Source organism: Opisthocomus hoazin, chromosome 9 (assembly GCF_030867145.1).
Source record: "Opisthocomus hoazin isolate bOpiHoa1 chromosome 9, bOpiHoa1.hap1, whole genome shotgun sequence".
NCBI classification, from domain to species: Eukaryota; Metazoa; Chordata; class Aves; order Opisthocomiformes; family Opisthocomidae; genus Opisthocomus; species Opisthocomus hoazin.
Genome location: NC_134422.1, coordinates 8,941,137 through 8,961,889, shown reverse-complemented (window position 1 = coordinate 8,961,889; position 20,753 = coordinate 8,941,137). Strand labels below are relative to the sequence as shown.

Genomic DNA, 20,753 nt, shown 5'->3' with positions numbered 1-20,753 from the left:
CAGCGTAAACTCATTCTGTCCATCATGACACTTGGCTGTTTTGTTTCTTTTAAAGCTTCACACTTACCATTTGGGAATGAAATTCAAAGCACGTAGCATTTCCTTTTTCAAAATGCCAAATATTCTGCATGAAAGCCGCATATTTCCTTCCTCAAAATTCATCTGTTTTTTTTCAGAGTTGTTGGTCACAAGTGCCTCAGTTTCTGGTGTCCCCCTTTTTTCGTAGGTAATGTTCCAGACCACACAGTTCTAATTTAAATAAACTGTGGATCTTCTTGGGTTGGACAAATTACAGCTCAGAAAGATTTTCCGTGCCGCTTCAAACAGGGAGTTCAGGGCAACCTGCTTTTCATGGTTACTGCTTCTCATTTGTCATTCTGAAAAGTTTAATACTAATAGGCAAATCTCTAGTGCTTTATTGAGCTTCCACTGTTCACCAAGAGGCAATGCTGTTTTGAGAGCTATTTCAGATCCTCAAAAAGTAATCTCAAAAGCTCCCCAACATAATGCAAGAAAAATGCTAGTGCTGAGTTATACCTGTTGTCTTCCAGTTCAATGATGGATTTTCACAAGGATCCTAAGGCTGTTTCAATGAGTTTTGTTTAAGTTTTGATGCTGATTGGGCACATTGCAGAGATCTTATATACAAGAAATGCATGAGAAGAATGAATTAAAAGTAAACGCAACTCTGAGCCACTTTTCCATGGTGGAACCAAATCTAATTTCTCTGCTAATAGCAAAAGTCCTTGGCCTTCAGAAGGCAGAACTGATTTTTATAAATTTATATATATACACATACACACATATATAATTCATCTCATCTGAATAATTAAGCTATGAACTTGAGATGTTCAAGATGAGGAATTAAGTGGATGCTCGAATTATTTTCCTTCATTTATCCTTTTTAATACTCTTCTGCTACTTTTATTTTTTCTTTTCTTCTTCCCAACTATGAAGTCAGATTCTTTAAAATTGTTCTTTCTAACGTGACCCAAATATATTCAAATTGGATCACATTTTGGGTACTAGTGCAATTTGGTTGATTGGGAAATGAGGCAGATATATTTCGGGATTTTACTTTTGAAGTTTGTGAGTCAATTTAATATTCAGTTAAGCGGGGCTTTCATGCCAGCAGAGTTGGAATAAACGGAGGCACTGCCAGTTTGTTCCACACATTCCTTCTGCACATTTGGCCCAGATTCCTGCAAGCTGTAAGACTCTAACTTTGGTTGGAGTTAATCACCTCTGAAGTTACAATGCACAGTAATTTTCCGACGCTGAAAACTGGGGTCCGGGAAGAAATAAAAATTCTTTTTCACTTATGAACTACACCAGTAGGCTACAAAAGAGCAGCTCATTCATTATTTTCTGCTTCCACCTTTGTTTATACTGTAACATACTCAAAATGTGCTGAGTGCTACATACTGAAACAAAAGAGCTTGTATTTAAAAAGAAGAAGAGCTGGGGAAAGAGACTGGACATAGAGGCAAAATTATTACAGTGGATCATGGCTGGGTTGGCTCTATTTTCAAACAAATAGAATTGTTAGAGCAAAAGAGAGGAAAAGTGAGAAAGAAGTGTGAGGATGAGAGGCAAAGGCATGAGAAAAGAGGAGGAAAAGAGCGGGTTGCAAAGTTGTCAGGATTGTTGAGACTGCATGATGTCAGGTTCAACGTTTTGAGAGACGGCAAGTGGATTCACATGAAGTAAGCAGAGAAATTTGTTTCAATTTAGCATCAAGATCCAACAATCAGATTAGGACTGATCTCATCAAAATAATGTTTAAATCCCTCAAATCAGGAATTGCAGAGCTAACACCAAGAGTTATTTCAAAAGAGACCAGAAGATAGCCGACTTCCATAGGATAGTTTCATTTGAATTTTCCAGAATGCTACTTCAGATGTTTAAGGCATTTACTACATGTTGTGCTATACATATTACCTAACTATATGTGAAGGAGCAGCCTTAAAAGATAAATTCTGCGTTTTCTTGCAAGCATTAAATTTCAGCTCCTCTCTAATGGTAGAGTGCTAGCACTAGCCTGTCTCTACTTGTCAATTTTGGAAGTCTGGTTCTATGACAGGTGAGCATCAGAATGTAACATTCTGTTCTAAAAATATTTAGATCTTTAGTCTTCTGCAGGTCATGCTGGGATTTTTCAAGTCTGCCTGTTTTTTGTAACCAATCAACACACTGAGAAAAAATCAAGAGGCAAATAAAAGTAATCATGAAGAAAATGAGAAGCAATATAAAAATCTGAATAACTCACACTTGGGCTCTCCTTGCTGTCTTTACTGGAAGCTCCACTGAGCTCCTCAATCAAACTGTAATGTGTTAATTGTTCAGGTCCATCCTCTCCAAAATGGCCATAGAAACTGTGCTGGTATAAATCCAAGATTGACATCGGGTTCCCCAGAAATGACTTTCTCTTATTTTGTTTCTCCTGCTCAGCTGTAAGAGATGTTAAAAATAATATCATGGCACATTTAATTGATAAAATGCATTCTACATACATTATAATGTAATAACTAGCTCCCAGCTCTTCAATCAATGCATATACAGGGGACTGTTGATACTTAATATTCAAGAAGGAGATGGTATGAGACAGCCAGAATTAATTTCCTTTCTTTTTTAGTTATAGACGAGATGGTTAATTTGGGCAAATCATTCTACTGATTTACTTGCCGTAAGTTTTCGTTCTCTCTCAATAGCCTTACAGGCAGATGCCCTAAGTTACTTTAGCATATCTTTCAGTTTGACTATATTTGGTAAGTCTTTCCTTTTCACTACATTTTTAGCTAATGAATACAACCATATAAAAAAAAGACTAATAAAGAAACAGGTCCTACCCATTTATTATAGATCCTACTGTCATACAAGAATATTAGGAATAAAACCCCAGTTTCCAAAGTCCAGGGCTGAAAACTCATTCAGAAGATCAGAACAAAACTGAAGAAATTTTCTGCAGCTTCAGGAAAACGCACCAGAGACAGAGGCTTACTCCATCATTAGCTTCTCTCCTCACACTTCTTGTTACACAAACCTCAACTCTACCTTATAACCTGCGGCATTAGAAGACCCTCTACCTCCAGTGCCTCCACCAGGACCACCTCAGGGTAACACCTTCACGAGATTGGAATCAAAACATTTGCATGGCTGAAACAGAAGAACCTGGAATATTTGGCTTATTCCCTGCTCTTCTACCGACTTCTCCGTAACACTGGGCAATGTACTGGGAGTCTCACCCAAAGTCCAAAAAATCAATGAGGGTCTTATCATTGACTTTTAATGGTCTTTGCACTGGCACTCAGTCTCTCCGTCTTTCTGTTTCTTGCTCATAAACGGAAAATGAAAATGTATCCAACTTTATAATTGTGCAACCAGTGAAAGTTCCTTAATGTTTTGGGGACTCCTCTAACAAATATAATCATCTACACCTATAAAAATATTCTCTACGAATTGGTTTGCCGCAGCCCCTGCCTCAGCTTCACATGGATGTTTTGAGGTTATACCACTTGTGTTCATGAAGAAGCTAAGACCTCTGAACACAGAATGGAATAAAGTATTGTTATTAATATGATGTTAGAACTGCATTTACAGAGCGCAGAACAGAATCCTGACCATAAGGAATGACCATAACAGAAATACTTTTGCAATAATGCTTTATAATCTCCTTTTCTATTTGTCTCAGTCACAATTATAAATTTTAGTTCTGTTGCTAGCCCCAAAGTTAGGCATATACACAAAATTAATGATTTGCTATGTAAAATGGTGACTTCAAGTCATGCTTAGGTATCATTAAACTTGGAATCTGCTGCCATTTAATGGAACTGCTTCCACACGATAAAATCCTTTTATTGCAAATTGTGATCAATACAGAAAAAAAGTCTGTCTACCTCTTTAACAAAACATATCTTTCTAGTACTAGAACATGATTTGTAAACAGCAAAATCTGTAAAAAGAAGTTTTTATGGGCTGAGTTAAATGACTCGCAACATTTCATAGAGATTAAAAATACAAAGCTACAAGAGTAATGTAAACAAACAGTCCTAGCTTCCTACTCTGCTCTCTCTCTGGTGGAATCACAAAAAATGGATTAGCTCTGAAAATGCCAAATGTTTAAGTCCAGCTCCCAGCAGACACTAAAGAGCACAGTATGTCTGTTGACAGTGTCTAGCCGTCCACGGAATCTTTAATGCATTCATCACTGCGGTATCTACTGTAGGTGCTAATCTCTGCTAGGTCAAGCTCACTGCTGTGCAGAGGGTCAGCACAAATCCTTCGAATCACTGAAGTACTGCTTAAGCTCTCAGGGCTTCAGTGGTGCTGAGACCTTGCACTGGCCTTTGCACTCGCCAGGATTTATCTCCTGCAGGGAAGCCATCGGCTGCGCAGGCAAGGATATGAGCCACGCTCTCCTCCCGCTCCCGGAGGGCACACGTCTGCACTGAAAGGTGGCTCGCAGCACGGCAAGCTGGTGGTCAAGACGAGACAGCAATTTCTTGGGTTGTTAAACACACAGAAAAGTGTTATCTCAAGAACTTTACTTCATGTGTTTTTATCTACTGGAATTCAGTAAATTCCGAATTGCCATCAATTCTAGCCAAAAGGTTTGACGCTTGAAAATGGCAGTATACACAGGGAGGACAACGAGAGAGACTTCACTACAGCATCATAACCAACATCAGTTTGATACACAGGTTGGAAAACTGTGGCCTTGATCATTGGGTTATTTCAACCGGCTAATATCATTAAAAAGAAAAAAAGGAATGTAACGGAAGACTTCTTTTTCCTTATATTGCAGGGATCTATGCATAAAAACCTGCAAGTTAAGCCCCTGCTAGCATAAACTGTGGCAGAGAGGAAAAAAAAGATACAAACACAGAATAAAAAGCAAAAAGTAATAAAAAGCTAGCAGAAAACTAGACTGAAGTAAGATCTGGGGTTAGAACATGAAAACTAGACAGAGAGTTTAATGAAGGACACTATCTGCTGCTGAGTCTGAGTGGAGATGAGGGATATACATCTTTATGCACAAATTTTCAATTACCTTGTTTGTTGTTCTTTGTTAACTCTACGAAAGTCTCCTCTGCAGTTCTAAAATAATTTGTTTTGTACTCTGGCTCCGGCTCAGTGTCACTGCTGCTCGCAGAATAAGTACACACTCTCAGAGCTCTGTCCTGTACAAATAAGGGTATTGCAATCATTCATATGATGCATATATATCAAAATAATGCTGAATTGTATTAGGAGTGGAACATTTTATATTCACCATGCGGTATAAAAGGATAGTTCAACTGGAAAAAAGTCTGCATTACCAGTTTAACTAACCACTTCTCCTTCAAGTAAGTAATCATCAGGCTGACACGGAGGAGAAAACACATTCTTGTCTTGCTAAGTCCCCTGAGGTAGTCTGGCAGACACAGCACAGATTTTACGATTTTTTTCACTGTAACATTGTTTTCAAATCTACCAACATTTTCAGATAATTTTATCCACCAAGCTCAATTTCAAAACTTCTAAAGTATGTTTAATACAGTGTATTTATAACATGCAAAATTTAACCAAACAAATGGTTTGCTGCAAGCTATTCTAGAGATAATTCGGATGGACAGTAGGCAATACTCATGCTTTCTATACCAATATATCCTAAATTCTTCCTAAATTCATGTTCCTTGTCCTGACATTTACATTACAGTACTGGAGAGCCCTTAATTCCCAACTGATTCCTATCCCATTTCTCTTCAGGAAGCAACACCAAGGATTTTCTCCTGGGAGTGAAGAGGAATGCTTCCAATCATGGAAGGCCTGCTGCTTCAGGAGCAGCAGCTCAGTGTAATAAAACCCACAAAATGGGTATGGGGAAATTAAGGCTGATACTACTCTGTTAATGGCATCTACAGGTACAAATACCACCTACTATCCTAACCCTAATTGCATATCAGTGGCTCAAAAGAGTTTTTAATTCTGTTTTTCAAAGTGTGATATTAATTTCCCCGTCTTCCCATTCAATTTGCAGTTTTTAACTGATGCAGAAGGACATCCATTTGATAGGAAGCACAAACCTGTGATGAGGGGACCAGAGCTGAGGATACCTGCATGTAGCCAGGTATGCCCAACATTACTCGTAAAACTGGGAGAGTGGAAGTCAGCTGTAGTCCTGAAGCTGCTTGGACACATGCACACGCCAGCTACACCCACACCGACCTGCTGACTCTTAGGCAGACTAATCAGCACTAACACATGTATCATGTTAAGGCGGTTTTGGGAGAGGAGGTGGTCAGTCACAAGTGGCTCAGGGTGAAGATCACACTGATGGGGTTGTTACCTGGAAGCCAATACTACTGCACTACAGAGGATTCACCACCAGTTTGTCAGGGATATAGAAGACAAGTATTTTTATCTCTCTGTTCTAAATATCCAGAGCATGGGACATACAAAAATGTGAGATACCCCAGTTGGTAAATACATGGATAAAGCAGACACGCAAAATAGTTATGCAACAAAATGTTTTTAGCCTCTTGTAACATAAGGCTTATTAGCTAGCAGTTCTGACAATTTCCTTGCTTAACGCCCACTTTCTCAATAAAGTTTTTTTCTCTCTTTGCTAACCTGCTGACCCTGTATTTCTCGTGGCACTTGACAGCCTGGCATTCCTGAAGATGAATAACTTGACAACCATATGCAGTAGCTTTTACACAGGTATGCGTATTTGCCTGTTGTTTCCTTTTGCAGTTTTCATGAAAAAATTGAAGGACAGACAGATCATTGCGGGGATTAACCAAAACCACGTAGAAACATGTAAGAAGAGTATTTTCCTGTTTACAATACTTTCCTAGCACATCTGCCAAACGCTCATACTACACAGCCATACAAAGAAATCTAGCCCTGGGGAAAAAAGAGATCTGAATCTCATGGAAAGCAAACAACCAACATCAAGTATCCCAGAGAGAAAAACAGGGTAAAAGGTCTCCATTTCCTTGTCTATAAAATGCCGGTGAGGTTTTTAATTAAAATATATTTATAAACCATGAAGACAAAGTACTTTGGGTGCTGTATTATTATTAGTAATAAATTGTGAGATTGCAAATGAAGGGCAAGAAAGTACATGTAGCTGTTAGACGGCCAGTTACTCTTCTCAATATACTAAAACCATTTGCCATTGTTGATTCTTTACGCCGCAATACATATCTCATTTAATAGATAATACTTCTTCATTTCTACCTTTGTTTTAGTCGTTTTCTTGGTGGTCCACTCTGGAAGAACTTTTCTATTTTCCACGGTTTCTTCGGTATGCTCTAATGAGGCAGAGGTCACAGAACTTGGTTCTTTGTCACTTTGCTTTGCAAGGTTAATTATTCCTGAATTAAGAGAGACATTATTTAAATTGTAGGTCTCATCAGCATCTTCATGACAATGTTTCAGTTATAATTCAGTAAAAAATGGGGGCAAGTCATGATATTTTCATTATGTCAAATAATATCTTACTACACAAAGGAACAACTTATTAGCTTACCGGAATAATTCTAACAACTACAGAGTCAGAACTTGATCCAAAGCCTTTTTCAGTTACCAAGAGAAGAGGAAGACGTGGACTTACATCCCTCTATTAGTTTTAAAATATATACTCTCTCACATACGAAACAACATTCAATAACTACTTCTAGTCATTGTAGGATCTGCTTTGCCATTTTGTGTTCTCAAAAAGAGATCAGTTTGTTGACGTCAATATAATTAGAAGTACCTTTCTAGCAGAAATTTTCAATCAGTTAGCCTTTTTATTTCCTATATTTGTACTACGCAAAATCAGAACATCAGAGAAGATAGGCGGTGCATATGAAACAAACTGATAATTGTAATTTGGAAGAGAAAGTGAGGGAGAGAATAATCGAATGAAAATATTCCAGTAAAGAACGAGCTGACCCCACCATCTGATGTATACTACTTTTTTTTAACTTCTCTTCACAACAAGTTAATTAAGATACAAACCTTACAAGGTTGGTGCAGTGAATATTAGCATTAAGATCAGAACAATCTTACTGCTACTGACTTCCTATGAAGCAATTCAATGCTTGCAGTTTCTGTTCAATTTGTTATAATGACAGTGTTTAATCATGGACTCGACTCTATGGCACACTGCTGAATTGAGGTCACACATGTGGCTATTCAAGCATGCAGCATATAATCTATAACTAAGATTTCTCTTCTGAATCCTTCTTAGCTGTACCATTAATTAACAGTACATTTCTTTAAAAAATACTAAGTATTAAAGTATCTTTTATTTAGGTTTGATCTGAAACAAGTAGGGGAGTCTGCAACAAAGCACACAACGTGTGTTTGCAGTCTATTATACCATTACAATACTGTAATACTGGGTAATATTGCTAAATCAACTAAGTTCCAAGATGTTTAATTAGAATTCTTCTGTTATGCATCTTGTGAACATATAAAAGAGGCTTCTTTCCTCCTAGGCTCAATATACATCAGCTCATTAGCAGAACACATATTTAATGGCCTCAGACTAAGCTTAATCTCAGTATTTAACCTTACACGCTAATTACATGGAATCTCTCTTATAGATAGAGTGATACAGACTTATGCAAGTTAAACACAACTTTTATAGGAGCAATAAATACCTATGCTGACAAAGTGCTAACAACCGTAACCCCAATAAATATATGACATTGCATTTGGTCAAGATAAAACATTAAACCAATTAATTTTACTGCATTTTGTACCGTATCTATCATGCTATGAAAAACTCCCTGTTATAAATGCTATACCTAATGATATCTAATGTTATTGATATATATATATTAGTAACTCAAAAACCTTCAAAAATGTATAGAAATGGTTAGTGTGCATTTCTAAAAAATTGCACAGAGTTCAATGGAACTGTTTACTAATACAGTTATTTGTTGGTGCTTTGCTGGATTGTTAGTCTTTTTATTCCTTTGTCAGCTTTTGTTTTATAGTTTAAATACACATGTATCTGATAAGCGAAAGTAAAATACTTTATGTTCTTATACAGAAATGTATTTGTATAATGTAGCAATGTAATCAGAGTCTTGTTTGAGGTCAAGGCCATATATTCATTGGGACAGAATTTCTGCATTGAGGCCAAATGAGTCTTTAGTGCAAATCTGGTTTCAAAAGCAAGTCTTTATAAATATATTTTTTCTATGTTACAACATGGCTATGCTTTGTACTTTGCCACAAAGTCTGATCCTGAATATTGCTGAACATCTGCATTCTTATTCAAGTCCAATTCCAAGGCTGGCATATGTTTTTTCTTCAAGTACTGTTTCTCGAGAAAAGGATTTAAGTACTTAACACATTTTTCTTCCTCAGATAAGCATTATGTGTAACAAAATTTCCATATGGCTCAGGTCACAAACTTGTTAACCTTATGCATTCATGAAAAGAATATCTTCTGCTCTGCCTTTAACATTTCTGTTATCAATTGTCATTATTACAGGACTTCTGCTAATCAAAACAGATGTCAGGGCAGAAATAATGTGATTTTCAGTATAATTGACATTTTACCTGAGGAAGCTGGTTTTGGAAGGCGACTTTGAAAAGGTCGTATACCTTTGGCAGTCATGGCTGGATCAGATGTTGAGTGACTAATTATGCTTTCCACAGACTCCTGGCTCTTAGCTGTTGAAGGCACTTCTCGCTCAAGAGTTTTGGCTTTTACTGAAGGAGCTGAAAGAAGAACTTGCTCAGACGGTGCAAGGACTTCTGTTTCCAAGGTTGATTCTTGCTTAGAAACATGTCGCCCTGTAGATCGGCTCCCTGAGTCGGGGAGGGGGAAGGTTCCAATCCCGCTGTCCAGTGTCCTCATCTGGCAGCAAGACTCTAATAAGATACAGGAAAATTGTGTGACGGGGTGGAGCTAACGGCATCGCTGGTATTTAAAGACACTGAAAGGGTCTACGGGAAAAAAAGGCATCTCCAAGGGAAGGTTTCGAGGAAAGAAAAACATTTTTCACTTTGTGAGTATGCCTGTCATTTGTATGCTTTTGACACAATACATCTATCTAACTGCATACAGTGAAACACCATTTTGAGGTGCAATTAAACTAACTAACAGATGCCACAACATGGAAATTGGCCTGCTTCATAGTTGCGATGCGATAATGCGTAAGAAGGGCATGTCCTAGAAAGTGATTACAGATGGAAGTTTTAAATTATTTAGTTTGAAGGCCCACAGAAAATCTGGGGAGTACCACTGTGAGGGATTGAGTAGCATAACATATTTCTTCCTGCATAAACCCACACTCCGCAAAAGCTTGGCCTCTACTTTCTTCATTGTTTCTTTTGCAAGAAGGTGTTAATCAAAATGTACCATTTATTCTGCACATCCCGTTTTGGGTAAGCTTACGCTTTGCACCACAATGCCAGACAGCGACACCTTAAGTACTCGGTTTGGAAGCAGTATGGTCGCACACAGCCCTCCAGCTAATTCACCCTGCTGGAAAGGTGCTCTGCTAACCGTGGAACGGAGAAAGATGCAAGTGGTGATATGTGCATGTTGCTGTTTTAGCAGCTAGGATGTAACAGCACCAGCCTGCCCTGGCATTTTCTATCGATTCCCAGAGACTTGCCTTTTGCTTGTATAATGAACAATGTCGAAGGCACTATGGTGGCAAGGTCCTTCTGAGAGTTATAAACACCACGGAGGGAACGGCAGCGCTAATGGTTGGAAAATGAGCATAATTTAGGTTAAACGTCTGGAAACATCCCTTGACAGTGAGATCTTCAGCCTGTGGCAGACACTCCCAAAGGAAGCAGAGGAATTTCCTTTGCTTTGAACAATTTAAGGCTGCACTGGATAAAAGATATACTGCAGTGAACAACTGCACTCTACCAGAAGATGCAGAATATGACCCAATATATCTTTTCCATCTCTATTTTCTGTGTTCCTGAGTATTGATTTTTTTTTATGATATGCCCATTTGTTATGTAAGTCTGTTGCAGTTAGCAGTTCTCTGTCAAGTCATTTTCATTATTTTTTCCTCTGCAGTGTTTCTAATACTCTCAGAAATTCAGGAATACTTCTATTCTATGGGCTTTGCCCATTTTTTTTTCAAATAAGAACATTAACATGGTCATTTTCTGTTAATATATTAATCTCAATGGGCCTTATTTGATTGAAAGCAAGAAATTACATACAAATAAATTAAATATCTATTTATGTTTCCTGGTGCTTGTCAAAAGAGGAGCAGTCCATACTTGTATGGTCCTTGTTACCTTATCCTTGTCACTCAGGATCAAAGGAAGACTGAAAGCCATATCGAGCACATTAACCTCACAGAGCCCAGCTGAGCTGCAACAGCAAAACGAACTATGCACTATCTTTTAAAAGGGCAACAAGTGACTCTGATTTCTCTCTTGCTTACTGCATCCCCATTAACTCTTTCTATAGATAAAAGCAGATAAGGTGTGGAAGACACAGCTAGCTGGCGACTATGTTTTCCATCCCATTTTCGAGCTAATGTGCCACAATGATTTTAGAAGTTGCTGAAGGTTATCCAGGAAATGTGAAAAAGAAGAGAATTATATTTGGTTCTGCTGCATCAAAGGGAAGCATCCCAGCCACTGAACCCTCTTGCTCTAGTTACCTTTCTCCTGAGATATTTTTTGTTTTATTTTCGGTAGAAGTGGGTGAACTGTTCCTCTCAGGACACAACAGCATGCAGAAAAGTCAGTTAAATTGCTAGGTATCTGCCCTTGCCCATTTGCTTAGTAGATAATCAAGCTTAAACAGTGTGTTACTTCATGGACAGGCAATACTTCAACTACTGACTATCAGTGACAGAGTTAGGAAATAAAGGAAAATACAGAGCAAAGAAAGGACTTCCATTAGTTTCCTCTTGACCAGAAGAAAGACATTTGTGCAACACTGGTTATGCTGGAGTGGCAGAGCTCTTCAGCAGAGACACAGAGCAAGCTGGAAGCACCACAAAGAACATCCTGAAAACACAAATTTGAAGTCTCCCCTCTACTGTCTGCACAGTTAATGTTGAACCTTATTTTGTAACCCACTTCCACAGGGACTTTGAATGATTTTGCAGCATAGTTTCCTTTTTGAGGACTCTGTAAGAAACTAAAGTCAGTCCCTCCTAATTATTACAGAAAAATTAAATAGACTCAAAACATACACCAAACAGCAAAGCTAAGTCCTTTGCTCAAGGCAAACTGGAAGATGAACACTATTTTAGATTCTAAGGTCATGTTTCTTAAACTGACAGAAGGACTTGTCTTGCTCACTGTTACCCTGTGTATGTCTAGGAATGGACCACGAACGCAACGGCTTAAAATCAAGAGAAATGAATACCGAGGGCCATACTTCCAAGAAAATACCATTTCCTGCTATTCCCAAAATAATTGGGAGAGTGATGGAGGAGCAAACCAGAAGTGTCACAGTTAATTAAAAGGAAAAGTAATTTTAATCTCTTATAGTCTTTCTTCATAGAGACTTTATCCATGATAAAGGAAATACACAATGCGGAAAACTTTTTTAAAGCAGCTCACTAATTTTTAATTCTGAACCACCATAAAAAGGTCTGGTTTTCAAAGTGCTCAAAGCTCAGCAGCTCCCATTGTAACACTTATAGACAGATTTTTGAGAAATCCTGTGACTCAACTATGTTGAGCAATCCTCAGAAACCTAGACCTAAATCCACAAGAGTACACCACAAAATTCTTCATGGATGTTAATTTTTCACTAATAGAAGTAACTAATTCACCCCTAAAGCTATATTATACAAAGTATCTCTGAAAAATTTGTATTACTGAATGAATATACATTATTTTGCACTGCTTTTAAACTTTTATGAAGCAACTGCAAAATCAAAACATACGTTATACATCTCAGTGACAGCTTTCAGACTGAACCGTTCATGGCCCATCTGATTTCATCAGTTGCACTGACACTTCAAACGACTGTTATCAGCAAGAGCTGCACAAGACTACATAATGAAAATATGTAAAAGTTAAATCTCTGATGCTGTGACAGTACTACTCAATAGATGAAAAATGATTCTGCAAAACATTAAAGTCTGACAAGAGTTCTATAGGAGCTTAATTGCTTTTGCCTGTGAATTTTTCCTGACATACAAGCCACATTCCTTGCCTGATTCTGTTTTGTTTTGCCTCTTGCCCTGCTAGGGAAGAAAGAAGCTCACACAATGATGTCAGTTTTCACAGTGGACACAGATAGATTCACCATCTGCCATTTCACCAAACAATCAGAATAGAATTAAAAGCCTGAAATATTGAAATTGCCCCTTCCCTCTGTCCCATCATGTGAACTTGAGTCTGGGCAGAAAACAAAGACCCTGCAATTCCTACTGTAGTGGAACATTTCTCAAAACTGAAAACGTAAGTAAGGAAGGATTTAGAGAAATTTCTTGGAAGTCAAGTAGCTCCTGACTGCATGGGAATCTTTTGATGACAGGGTGTTGTAAAAGCTTTGTGGCCAATCTGAGGAGGATCTTTAATGTTGAGAAGCTTCTCAGCTACCAAGCAAAAGGAGCTTATACTGAACAGAAAGTTTGCTGAAAGTTTGCTGAATACCCTACTCCTAAATAATTTTCAGGTTTAGTATTTTCACAGGCAAGATGATCATGCAGTTCATTTCCTACATCAGCTGGACACTATGGTAATTCGTACAGCTGGACAGGCTTTGGCATATTCCAACGTCACTGCTGTTTTGCCAGAGTCTTCTGGTATCAGTAGGCCATCAAGACCTCTTCAACATGGAGTCTGCACCCAAATTAGATGGAATAAAAATTATCTTTGAAAATTGTACACCATTTTGAGGGCATGGACTGGAGGAGAACAGTAAAGGGACATACACTCAGGCTGGTAGGTATCAGGAATTCTAAAAAAAAATCACAGAGGAAAATTCCAATAGCAGCTCCTTCTGTGGGATTTTTACCTCTTTCCCTGAAATGCAAAAATTACAGAATTAGAAGTTAACATAGCCCACTGACAAGATCTGACAACCTAGAATTCATTAAAGTCTTTTAGGGCTTTCTCCTGAGCATAGATCATTGGAAAATCGATCTTAAATACCAGCAATAGATCATTAAACCTAATTATTTTTCAAGTTTTTATTTCTTCTGAAACATTTGCCACAAAGATACCAGAAACACATGACCTCTAACTCAGAAACCACCCTTGGTACAAATCATTGGAGACTGGGAGAGAATACCCAGGGGAGCTGACTGCTGACCTTGCTGTTGCTGTTCCTTCAGCAGCTCTGCTATCGGTCACTCTGAGAGCGAGACGAGCTCTCAGTCTCAGCTGGTACCACACTGTTTTATGTTGTTACATGGCACCCTTCTCTGTTCCTCTTTTCCTACAGCGCATCTTTTTGGGGGAAAAAATAAAACAAAACATAGAACAGCTACTATGAAGGGAATTCCTTCCAGCACAACAGAAGAAACGTGGGTCCAGCCTCCCTCAGGCTAAGTTCTACACCGAAGGCTGCAAAATAGGGTATTACTCAAAACCAGCAACAGAGCAGAATCTGTCCCACTTTTAGATTAGGTACATGTTAGTCATTCTAATGTTGAACTTCTGTAAAGCGATGTTGAGTCCTAGCATATATCCAAGAGATTTCATGAATTTCATACAACGTAAGACATAAGGTGATGACATAGCTTTTGAACACAGCTTCTGATACACGTTTCTTCAATAATGTGAAAAGATACTTTTACTAAGGGGGATATAATGCCACATCTTATTGTAAAAAACCTTTAGCTGAGTAACTGGAGAGTGTTTCAAAATATTCCTCAACTAAAGTAAAGATTCACATTCTACTAAAGTCTTTTTATGCTGTATCTTAAAAAGAGTTTCACAGATGCTTACTCTATCCTTGAATCACATACCAGTCTTCCTCTACATAGCGACTGTTACACTTTTAAGAAGTCTATTCACCCACGATTATTTTGATCATCTAGTTAAAACAATATGTGAGTTTTATTATGATGCTTAAATCGTGCATAAAAATCTGTATGGAAACCACAAGATCCAAAGTTTCACCCACAGAGCTAAAATAATGAAGTGTCAATCAGTAAATCTATTAAGCAGATATATTGTCTTATGTGCATACATAATATCATTGAAAACCGTCAGGCAATCCACTCACTTTAACAGTAAGAGGAGACATTGCCAGATGTGGGCATACAGGGAAGGTCTCACAGGTCCTGAGAGGAAATAATTACACGCCCCAACGTGCTATCAGTACAATTTTGCCTCTCTACCAAGTTGTGCCACGACTGCCAGAAGGCAGCTGCCCCTCAGTGCTGCTTGAGGGGGTCGTGATTTCCAGAAGCTGTTCAATAACCTCAGCCATTCCCCAACAGGTAGAGCCATGATGCTACTAATGAAACATAGCGATGGATACCAGACGAAATTACTGTAAACAGACATTATCTCTACTTCAGATGACTGACACCACCTAACAGTTTCTATTTGGAGGTGACAAAGCTACAGAAATGTGTATGCTACTTAACTTTGATGGCCAATCTATATTAACATTAAAAATAAACAGCAACAAAGAGGACAACTGTTTTTTAGGTCAAAAAGACCACAGGTAGTTCTAGTTGCATCAGGCTTTCTATGTATAATGCTAGTAGCACAGAGACATATTTTCTTTTGCATCCATCTTCATGAAAAATGTGGAATTCTCCCCTGCGCTCACCACTACAGCTGGTTTGAGATCTTCCTCACATAAATTATCAAGTTTCGGCCTACAAAACTGCACATGATTGACACAAATTTCAGCTAAAACCTTTGAGTAACCACCAGAATTTTCCACAGAAAGCAGACATTTGCAGGAAAAAAATAGTCAAAAATAGCTCTGTATCAAGAACAGTTTCACTGGGAAATTTCCAGCAAGCTGTTTTCAGAAGTACAGACTCACTTAAGCCTTGAAAGAAGGTTTTGAGAGCTATGTAACACTGAATGGGCTTTCTTCAAGGAGTATCTTGGACACTAAAAATGAAAGGGCATAATTCCCATCAGTTACAGAACACAAAACTTTTAGCAAATTACCTGTCTTGGCACTATGAAGTTCAAGACTTCCTATTAAGCTGACACAAGGAACCAGAGAACATGTAAATGTTTTTTTCTGACACACAAAGGGAGTATAATTTTTCTAGTATTTTGAAACATGCCAAATTATTAATTAATACTTTTTCAATTTTTTTCAGAATAATATTCCAAATGTAAAGAGGTGTCTGCAAAATTGCTTTATCAGTTAATAAACATCTTTAAGCTACATGTGGCATTGGCAGGAAGAACTTAAACTACAGATGGCAAAACAGATCTCTATTTGCACATCCTTCTCTTCATCTGCAATGCTAAAGCAACCACAAAAAAAGAGAAAGTATTTCTGCCAAATCAATGTCAATTTTAAGTAGATATTCCTTCTGGGTTTATACCATAATTTGATCCAATTAGTCAAAGATGAACGCATTATTGTTTTCTATCTAGATCTGAACTATAACAAGTATGCAAAACTAAAAAACCCTGAAGGCTACCCTAGGTAAAACTAGAAATGACACAAGTTTTCACAGCCCTGATACTCCCATGGGTACTGCACTGGTGAAGTGGCATTCCTCCTAATGTATACCAAGGAAGGGTAAGTAGGAGGACTGCGCAGTGTATTTTCAAATGATGAATCTACAAGTGAACTTCATTCACGGTTGCTTGAATCTGGAATTACAATTTATGCTTATTTATGATAACAATAACAAACACAATAAATGCACGTTACTGACTTATTTCTATTGCTTCTTCCCAGTCAAGATTTTTCTTGCAAAACCCACCAACTTCAATATGTCATTTGTACAATAGTTTGACAGTTGTCTTCACAGTTTTTCATGACCACAATCCCATCTTTGAAATGTATGTTCTGAGTTGAAACAGATAATTGCTGTCTCCAATCCCACCTCAAAATACAATTATATTGGTAAGTCAAAAGATTAGTTTTAATTATTAGTTAGTACTAATAATCTTGTGCTCCAATTTGGCAGTTATCTATAGTGGGGTTTTTTTGTTTTTTGTTTTTTTTTTTTAACAAGTGCTTCCCATCCCCCTCCAGGCATTTAGAATCCTTCCTTGAATGCTTGGAAAGAAGGATGGCAAGCTACTCGGAACAGGGTTGTTACAGAGAACAAAACTTAAAATGAGTTTGAAAAAGAACTTGGGTAATTCTTGGAATTTTCCACTCCACATCTCTCAGTGTCTATTAAATACAAAAGTCTATGTGCAGCTTCCAGTTGGGGAAGTCCCACAACTAATGGTGTCTGGAATGATCTTCCTCTATCATGCTGTTACACTTTCTTTCTAAAAACTCTACTCACTGTTGTCAGGAGATAAAATATTAGAAATAGATACAATTTTAGTCCTACTAGAGAAGAAATATTGAGATTTATAATTCATGTGAAGAACAACTTCAAGCTCTGTGTCAGAAGTAATTAAATGCAGTCCGGCTGCAGCCTGGCTGTCAATGAGGCCAGCTTAGACATACTTTGGAGAGCTATTCCTCTTTTTTTTTGGCTATGTGTCCCTCTTTGGTTTTACCTCTGCATCTGCCAATCACTCTTACAGATTTGAAACTATCTTCAAGAAATCCTCACAGATGAGCAATAGCTGAGAAGAAAGAGAAGTCCTCATATCTGATGCAAGGTGTGAATCCAAGGTAAATAACAGGTCTGCTGCAATGCAGAAATGTGGCTTTTCCCAGGCTTTTTCAGTGAGCATAGCCTCTGTTTCCCTTAGAATCCTGAAATGTAAAGGTTGGGAGCCAACAACTGCACACCGTCTAAGGCACATCTTACTGGGGATTGCTCATTCAAGGCATGGACGGATGCTTCCCTTCATTTGTTGTTCTCTAACCAAAAAGACATACTCCAGCTCTCTGAGATTGTACCTATAAGTAGCAAAGCCCGAGAAAGGAGGGTTTATTATTTAGCCAGGTGCTAGCTAAGGGCTACCTCAGCTATGCCTTCTCCATGCAACCACAGGCCTATCTCCTCCTCTCTTTATGACTCAGTTCTTCATATTGAAACACAGAGCTAATCACATCTCCCCATTACACACTGATATCGTGAGGATAAAGAACCTAGAAGTTCGGCAATCAGTATCTAACCTACCTGCGATCACCTGAATGCACATCATAATGCTTGTGTAGAAATACCCTTACTCTAGCTTTTTTGGAGGCTGTTTAGGAATTAATAGCAAGCTGCAAAATACCTGCAAGAAGCATTAAGGTTGCTATTTTTGCTAATATTATTAGAGGTAGATAGTTTAACTTTAGTTTGGGAACAACTGCATTAGACCGCAGTTACAAAAGAGAAGAGGTCACGCTTAGCATCCCAGATACATGGGCTGCACACAGTGCCCAAGGGAGCATTTGCTGCTAGTATTTGGCGGTTCCACTGAGGGTTTCTCTTCACTGACTGGTGCGTTTGAAGCATTTAAGGATAACGGGATGGAACCATTGATTTACCCGCTCTTCAGCAACTCTCTTATAAATTGGAGCTTGGTTTCACACACATCGAGACACTTTCTTTGATTTTCTATTCCCAACAGATAGGACTAGTGACAGTGCTTTAAGCATAAACACTGTCTCCGGTAAACACAGACCAATTCATAAGTACATAGGAAGCTCTGGGTTTTGCAAATGCACAGGAGAACATAGTACATTTATTTTAGTAACAGCACTGCTTTTTGTTTATTAGTACAAAAAAAAGATTGAAATTAAAGCCACATGAATATTAATTGCAGCTTTAAATAATTTATTTTTAGTCCTGCCCTGCAGATGGCTTTACTTAAGGGTACTACTAATAAACACTTACAAATATACATGCACACCTGAAACAGACTGAATCTTTTTCTTAATTAATGAAGTGAAAAGTCATTAACAGAGTGAGCAGAGAGAGCTTTGAGTAACTTTCAGGTGAACTACAATCTTTCCATTTCAGTACTCAAGTTCAGCTCTTCCAAAACAGCTGAATCACTGTGAAACAAACTGCATGGAAGCAGGAGTTGGTAAGAAACCATCATGATTTAAAGCCAGAAGAATGAACAGAGATTTTTTCAGGAAGTCTTTTTTATGCAAAAAAAAAGTATGCAATGTTACATGGGGTTTCAAAAACACCATTAGAATGACCATTTTGAAACAACATACTGGGCATCTTTGCATGTTAAAGATAGTAGGTAGGGGAATTATTCATTATAAATGTATTTGTTGATTTCTTTGTCTTTTCCTCACAGTGAATTGTCCAAACATTGAGAAATTCTCAAGTTCACCTAGTATTAAAAACAATGCACTGGTTGTACAGGTATTATTTCTCTATTATAATGGGGGTTTTTTGAAGAGGCCGTTTTTCTATGATATGCTGTGATGGCAAATTGCATAATCAAATCTCAACAATTTAGGTCTCTGACTGAAGAAATGAATCAAACTTCCTCAAACTCAACTAAAAATGGCAAAGACAACAAAAAAATTAGGAGTAGGCATCCTATCCTCAGAGTGAGAATTTGGCAAGGCATATGCCGATATAGCTCAAATGTAATTGATAATGCAGGTGAAAACGTATTTTTCGTAAGAATTCTACTAGATGTCATTGTAGAAAAAGAGGACAAAGTCCATATGAGCACAGTTGAAACAAATGTTTAAAATAACATGTACTTATTTAAAATGCTTTTCAGTTTCCTCAGTTGTACTTCAGGTATATGACTTAGAGTTAATAGGAAATGCATGACTGAAGCTCCATACGCACATCTACAGATGCTCCTAGCCAGAAGCAAAAAAACATGTAAAGTAGGAAAGTTTCAAACAGAAGGACTCATACTGTTATAGAGAATACGGGCATGTACTCTCCTGTAGTAAGTATGATAATCAGGCATAGTCCTGATCTGAGTGATAAAAACGAATATAGCTTGGGCCAGAATGTAAAGCAGCGTAAATCAACGTAGCAGCATGAACTTCAGAGTGGAAGAACCTGACCATCCTGTTTAATTGACATTTTAAGCCTGAATGAGACCAGCAGATTCTCAGTATCTTGAATAATAATTAAACTGTATCCTATATATAACATATAAAGAGCCACGCTGCTTCTTGTTCTAGTGATAAAATTTGGTATTTCTGGGTGAATAAATGTAATGGCAAAGAAGGAAGTTAACAGCAAATCACTGTGGCTAATAAGGAAATGTTGATCCAAAATATTAATTCTCTCCACAGAAGGAAGACAAGCTAGACACAAGGCTGCAGCTCTGCTGCAGAATTGGCAACTAGACAAGTGCTATATGTACTATCTTTTAAAGTACAAAGAAAGATTTGTCTTTGCCAGACTGTGAAGAAGGTAAGCTGACATAAATTAGAAGACACTAATGGATGTTAGTTTCTTATTATTCACATCGGTGTGGTTCTCCATCATCTTCAAGGAACATAAGTAACAACTAGAAAAATACACAGAAAGTTTCACTCTGTTATCATAGGCTCCTTCAGACCACGATTTCAAAATTAATCCCTGCAGAAATACCCAAATGCCAAACAAGAGTCAAGAAGGCAGTACAGCAGACACTATTCATCCCACTTCTTGTGGCCCAAACCCACATAATGCTGCTCCTCTCACAGCTCTCTCCACTCTGCAGAGTAGCCTGTGCACCTCACCCATACAAAAAACAAGCGCTAATAAAATTCCACTGAAAAGATGCAGAGCAAC

The 20,753-nt window shown here is 37.9% G+C and overlaps 1 protein-coding gene across 3 annotated transcripts in view; it reads right to left on the bottom strand.

Moving 5' to 3' along the window:
* The window catches only part of NCKAP5 (NCK associated protein 5), a 404,131-nt gene that overhangs the window by 24,818 nt on the left and 358,560 nt on the right, over positions 1-20,753 (bottom strand). For 2 of the 3 annotated variants that reach the window (XM_075430787.1, XM_075430786.1), the window contains 4 exons: positions 9,547-9,861; positions 7,225-7,361; positions 5,051-5,180; positions 2,270-2,451 (listed from right to left, as the gene is read on the bottom strand). In XM_075430787.1, coding sequence (XP_075286902.1) covers positions 2,270-2,451; positions 5,051-5,180; positions 7,225-7,361; positions 9,547-9,861 — 764 coding nt within the window. The remainder of the gene's footprint in view (positions 1-2,269; positions 2,452-5,050; positions 5,181-7,224; positions 7,362-9,546; positions 9,862-20,753) is intronic. The other variant, XM_075430785.1, reaches the window with a different exon arrangement.